Below are 6,767 nucleotides of genomic sequence, written 5' to 3'. Positions count from 1 at the left end.
GCCGCCAGCCGCCAGCCACCGGCCGCCGGCCGCTTTCACACCGTCGGCCAAAAACCGCCTTCACACTTGAAGGTTGAATTTTCTTGTTTTGATTTCGTGTATAAATAGATAGCTAAGCTTATGCAATTATGTGTGGAGAGATTGAGAGAAACACTAGAGAGAAAGAGAGAAAGAGAGAAAGAGAGAGGGGTTGTTGTAAGCTTTTGTTTATGTTATTGTAAACTTTGTTCTTGAAATAAAAAAGTGTGTTTTATCCCCTCTGAGTGTTTTAAAGCCACCACAAGTGGTTTCTCCCACCAACAGAGTTAATATAAGGTTTATTAAATCTTAAATGATCAACTCAACAAAGCTTAAAACTTATAATGCATGCTATAGCCCGAGGGAAAATATATATACAAAGGCAATTGTTTTTTCATGGACTTTACAAGTAGTTAATGCTTGTATATCTAGTCAACTTGGCAGCTGACATATACTTCAATCTCACATATTTTTTTTTATGATAAGTTAATTACAGTCCTGAAAGAAAAAAAATAATAAAAAAAGAGAAGATGTTTAAAAATTGTTGCAGAGGGCTGCTAAGGCTTCATTGATCGACCGAGTCTGCTCTCCACATATATATATATATTAATATGCATTCCTCATGCTCATGGATTGAATGGTTTACGTAGGAGTATAAATTAATTCTCGACCATGTAATAAGGCCACACAGATTAGAGAGGGAAGTAGTATTTCTATGTCATACAAGTTGGGCAGTGCATAAAAAATGATCATGTTTAATTGCTATTATTGTATTTTTGCCATGTCATGGTTTTAAGATCTATACGCCTAAAATAAAAATAATTAAGGAAAAGAACATGTTTTGATGTCTCGGTGAGTAATCAAAATAAATACACTCAGGAACAATATTAATCATCAAACACGCATTGATTATTATTATTTTAAAAAAAAAACTCATCACATCATTTGCGTAACTCATAACACAATGCACAAAGCAAATACATTAAATTAACCCAGATAATTCGAACATGAACTAATCCATCACACCATTTGCAAAACTCAAATACTTCCCTTCCAAGGCATCTTTTACTATAATATTCATATATAGATATTTTTAAGGATATATTTTATAATAACCGCTCATAATCTTAGTGAATTCAATCACTTTCATTATAAAAAAAATTATATATAATATCTTCGAAACGCCTAAACATATTTAAACACGCGATAAAATTGATTTCAAATGCAAACTAGATCAATAAAATTAGATAATATCCCTAGTCAATAAATCTAAATTCCCTTATGATGTTAAATATTATGGTGTTTTGATAACATCTATTTTTCTTAATAAGAGATCTCGAGCTTAAATGAATATTTGTAACGTGATTAATGGTGCTTTGTAATGTTAGGCTTGTTAGGTTTAAAGGATTATTTGAACAAAGCTCAAAACTAATGCGTGCCTATAGCCAAGGGGCAAGCAACTTCGCAAGTGGTTTATGCTGATGTAGTTGACTTGGCAGCTGATTTGCACAACAAACTCACATGTTAATATATAATTAGAAGCAAATCTTTTATTTTTCATTGAATTTCGAAGGAGCTGACTACGTTGTTGTCAAGATTGGGTCAGAACAAATTATCTACTGATCAGACGAGACAGAACACAGATTAGAAGGAGGCGAATTTTCATCGTCAGATGGATTTCATTATATATACAAGTCATTTTTCTTTTTTATGACGGAGAAGAAAGGAAAAAAAAAAGGGAGGATACGTTGAACAATAGTTCCAGTGGGTAGTTAAGTCTTCATCGGCGTACCGAGCACGCTCTCCATTTGTTATGTTTTATTCTGTTTTTAGAATTGGCATTCGTCATGCTCATGAATTGGATAGTTTCCCATAGCAGTATAAACTCTCTACCAGGATAAAAGGCCACACAAATTAGAGGGAGATAGTTTTCTAAGCCACACAAGCTGAGTAGAGCATAAAAAATGACCCTGCAGATCATGTTGGTGTCTTGGCTGATGATGTTACTATTATTGTGGCCAGTGGCAGCTACAACTAGGTCAGATGTGAAGCCTGGCTGCCTAGAAGCGTGTGGGAATGTTAGGGTTCCTTACCCGTTTGGGATTTTCGAACGAAGTTGTGCCATGAACGACTTCTTCTTCCTAAACTGCAGTTCTAACGATGAAGGTCATCCTGAACTGTGGTTTGGAACAGGCATGGCTATTCAGGATATATCACAGCTGGAGGGCACAGTAACTCTAGGCATTGATGCAGCATTCAAATGCTATAACAAAGCAGGGATACAGACAGACTATTTCCGACAGTCTATGACCCTTGGATCAGGCCCCTTCATGTTCTCACACCTCCGAAATATATTCACAGCTATTGGTTGCGATACCTTTGCCCAGGTGACCAACTATGAGTTGACATTTGGAGCCGCCTGTCTCTCCTTGTGCACAGAATATGTGAACATGTCCGATGGAAATCCTTGCTCAGGTTCTGGATGCTGCCAGAGCTCAATCCCTAAGGGCCTCAAATCACTTGATATTTCATTATTTAGTTTTTACAACTACACGAACGTTTCGGACTTCAATCTCTGTGGATTTGCTTTTTTAGTGGACAAGAACTCCTTGAAGATTTCAGATTGGCCGCTCTCTCGCAAGCCAAAATATGGAAAAGATGCATATACAACAGATATTGTGATTGAATGGGTAGTTAAAAATGAGACGTGCGAACAGGCTAAAGCTAATGCAAGTGCATATGCTTGTGGCGCTAATGCAAATTGCACCTACCCTGAGAGTGGTCAAGGATATCGTTGCTTATGCAATGAAGGGTTCGAAGGAAATCCCTATCTCGAAGAAGGATGCCAAGGTAAACTGGTTATTGATTTTTGGTATGATTTCCAATATTAGTACCTTTTATATATGCTTTTGCAGGTTATGTTCTTTCCCTGTTTGTCTCTCCTCATGTATAATAAAAAAAATTAAAAAAGAAATCCTATGGCCTAGCTTGAAATTTGAGCTTGCTTAAAATTTTCAACTCATGATTAGTGTTTTTTATTAAACAAGTCAACTTAAGCACTACCTGAGTTTCATGCTAGACCAATTGGTTAATATACATGCAAATCTTTCATTGCCTAATCATACCCAATTAATTGGATTGCACGATTTATTTTTTATATAATTTATTTTTTGAATTTATAATCAGATTTTACTCACTACTTTTTTTAACATTTAGATATCGATGAGTGCAAGGATCCAGAAAGATATCCATGTCATGGTAGATGCAAGAACACCATTGGGAATTACAAGTGTCGATGTCCACTTGGTATGTATGGTGATGGTAAAGTAGGCTGTCAAGGATTTGGTATCATCACACTAATTACTGGTACGTAAGTGACCTTGGAATTAATCTTGTTATAATGAGTTTCTCCGTCTTGAAGCGTTGCAGCCATTACTTGCATTGCCTATAATTCCCGAGTTGTAGCTATATAAGCAATTAGCCTACAGAGTAATATAAATTTATTTTTGAAAATTCTTTTAACAGTTTGAGATTTTTAATTAAAATGGTTATATGATGTAGCATCTAAGTATTTAAGTACTAAACATCCACCAATTTCAATCTTCATTCCATGATTAAGCATAAAATAATAACAGATCTATATATATTAAGTTTCTTGAGCCGTTTTTAAACTTGATTTAGGGCTGAGTTAGGATAAGTTATGGTTTGGTGGGTTCATACGATTTAATCTGAATTAATTTATTTTTTAAAATTTTATAAAAAAATAATAATGTTATTATTTTAAAAAATTAAAGTTAATCAGTAAATTGACTCAAATTTAAGTTAACTTGAATTTTTAATTAGACAATGCTAAATCAATTTTTTTCTTATTTTTATTGAAACTCAGTTTAGTTTATATTTCAAATCATATAGATCAATAAGCCAACCAACGTGATTGGGTTGGATTTTAAAAATGTACAACTTATATTGAAGAATAATATAAATATATATGGACTAAATGCTTTTAGTCGGTTTGTTACTAGCATATATAATTTTTCATTCGCTGTTTTTTTTTTCTTGGATAATTTTTGCGCAAGTATATATTTTAAAAGGCTAGCATATATAATCAAGATCCGCATATATAATCAAGATCCATGAATCTCCTAATCCCAACATATTGCCTGCCTTTAAGTGGATCAGAAAAGGGTATTAAATTTTAGTGCGTACAAAAATTAATCCGAGGACTGTAAGAAAAATCGAATTCAGATACTCATGTTCTACAGAAGGATTATAATGGTAATATATATATATGTCACTTGTAAAAGGTTGGTAAAGAAATATTTTCTATTGATGTGTGTCTCAAGTAACATTTTTCTTTGACATTGGTATGCGCAGCTATTGGAGCAGCCATTTTGCTTGTGATCATTTGTGTTCTACTGTACCTGATGTGCGAGAAAAGGAAAAAGGATAGAAACTTCAGGGAGAACGGGGGAATGGTTTTGAAGAACCAACGAGTTAGGATTTTCAGCGAGGCGGAGCTGGAAAAGGCAACAAAAAATTATGATGATGATCAGAAACTTGGAGAAGGTGGTTTTGGTTCTGTTTACAGAGGAGTTCTAGCAGACGATGTCCAAGTTGCAGTCAAGAAGTTTAAAGGGGTAGACAAGGCTCAGATGAATGAGGAATTTCAAAAGGAAATGGGCGTTGTCTCACAGGTCAATCACAAGAACGTGGTGAAGCTCTTGGGCCTGTGTTTGGAGACCAAAGTGCCATTGTTAGTTTATGAGTTCATTTCAAACGGAACTCTTTTCAAGCACATACATGACAAAACGTCGCAGTTACTAGCTTCCTGGAGCAATCGTCTGAGGATAGCATCAGAGATTGCCCTTGCGCTTAATTACCTGCATTCTCTTGCAGACCCTCCGATTATTCATGGAGATGTCAAGTCCGTGAACATACTTTTAGACAACAACTACACAGCAAAGGTTGCAGATTTTGGAGCTTCAGTGCTGATTTCTTCAGACCAAACCATTATAGCCACAAAAATACAAGGGACTTGAGGCTACCTGGATCCAGAGTATCTCATGACGGGTATTTTAACCGCAAGGAGCGATGTCTTCAGCTTTGGGGTAGTTCTTGTGGAGCTTCTCACGGGAGAAAAGCCAAACTCCAGTTCCAGTTCTGGAGAGAAACGGAACCTGATTCAACACTTTATCTCAGCACTGGAAACTAACAATCTTTTCAGAATTTTGGATTTCCAGGCAGCTGATGAAGGCGAAATGGATGAGATAGAAGCTGTAGCTGAGCTTGCAAAAGGATGTCTGAATAGCATGGGAGTAAACCGGCCGACCATGAAAGAAGTGTCTGATGAGCTTTCTAAGCTGAAAGATCTTCATCAGAAATCATGGGCTCAGCAAAATAGCGAAGAGACGGACTACTTGTTAGGCGAATCATCACAATCTTTTGGCAAGAAAGAAGGTCAGCCAATGACTCATTCTCAGACTGTGATATCATTTGAGATTCAGAACTACACTGATAGTATTTAAAACTGGAGCGATCGTCTTGTCAGCATGGTTGCTTTATGAATCAGTCTCAACCCTCAATTATGTCAAGAAAATTTTCAATTCCGTTTGTACAGGCAAGAAGGTATGTTGTAGCTCGTTTGAATAAGTTGTAGCTTTATGGAAGCTTAGCATGTTTCCAGATTCACCTCTCTTCGTGCCTAAACCTCAACCAATTAGCTTGCAATTCGGCTGTACTCTTACACGAGCAAGAGAGTTGGTATCTCAAGTCACACTCATGTACACTTACATGTTGTATAATGAAGTATAGTAAATTTTCTGTAATTTAATTAAATTAAGATAACAGCTTTTGACGAAATTTCAAAAATCTAAGTAACCTAGTAACAATTCCCAGGTGGGATAAGTGATTAATTAATTGATACTAATAATTTCATTAGTTATCTTTACACATGCTTGATAACTTATACTTGAAACTTGATAAGCTAAGATAGCTAATAGCTTATATTTAGAGTTTGATAGGTCAAAGTGATTTATAACTAGTATCAGTAAAATATCTTATTTGGTAATGGCAAAGACCCTACAATATTTAAATATTTAAATAAGTATTTTTATAGAGATAGAAAATATAATAATATCTAAAGAGAGACGCTCTAAAAATATATATGCAATATAAAATAAAAATTGTTAACCTTTGTTTTGAAAGTCTTATGGTGTATTTATAGTTCATAAGTCTTTTTTTTTTTTTGTGGAGATTAGAGACTGAGTGTAATTTTACCTTCAAGATATTTAAAGTTTATTGTGAGCTATTTTCAATGCATTTTATCAAGCAAAAATATAAAAATATGGCAGGCCATAAAAAACTTTAATTCACCTAATAATGTTAGTAGAATGTAAACTTGTTTATTTACGTTTATTTGTTGATAAATAAATTCTTTAAGATTTTATGTAAGAATTTATACAATTAATGGCGTTAAATTTATGTATTATGTTTGAATTCAAGAGTGTGGCGGATTCAGCCATGCTTGGGCTATGATGACTGCCGCACGTCAAAAAAAATCCGCGCGGCGTCGACTCTGATGATTTTTCATCGTTATTATTTGATTTGATCTTGTTGGATTCGTTAGGAGTCGCCACCTAGTATTTAATTGAAGGTTACTAGGAAACCCGGTTGTACTGGTCTTGTCAGAGATTCGCGAGTAAGGGACCGATTGTGGTTAGGGAAGGTATTAGGATCCCTAACGCACCCTA

General features: G+C 35.0%; 2 protein-coding genes across 3 annotated transcripts in view; both read left to right on the top strand.

The window, feature by feature from the left end:
* Nucleotides 1-2,096: 2,096 nt before the first annotated feature.
* LOC105112116 (wall-associated receptor kinase 2-like) overlaps nucleotides 2,097-6,767 on the top strand; it is a 16,079-nt gene continuing 11,408 nt past the window's right edge. The window contains exon 1 of one of the 2 annotated variants that reach the window (XM_011007712.1): nucleotides 2,097-2,184. In XM_011007712.1, the coding sequence (XP_011006014.1) occupies nucleotides 2,142-2,184 (43 nt within the window). In that variant the 5' untranslated portion in view covers nucleotides 2,097-2,141. Of the gene's footprint in view, nucleotides 2,201-6,767 lie in introns of both variants that reach the window. The other variant, XM_011007719.1, reaches the window with a different exon arrangement.
* On the top strand, nucleotides 2,455-5,558 carry LOC105112106 (wall-associated receptor kinase 2-like). Its single transcript, XM_011007697.1, is given in 3 exon segments — nucleotides 2,455-2,868; nucleotides 3,235-3,384; nucleotides 4,393-5,558. Coding segments are annotated over 3 exon segments (1,701 nt in total). The 5' UTR covers nucleotides 2,455-2,468; the 3' UTR covers nucleotides 5,544-5,558.

This window comes from Populus euphratica, unplaced genomic scaffold, assembly GCF_000495115.2.
Source record: "Populus euphratica unplaced genomic scaffold, PopEup_1.0 scaffold5.1, whole genome shotgun sequence".
Lineage (NCBI taxonomy): Eukaryota > Viridiplantae > Streptophyta > Magnoliopsida > Malpighiales > Salicaceae > Populus > Populus euphratica.
The sequence above is the reverse complement of the archived record's forward strand: the minus strand, read 5'-3'. Positions and strand labels throughout refer to the sequence as shown.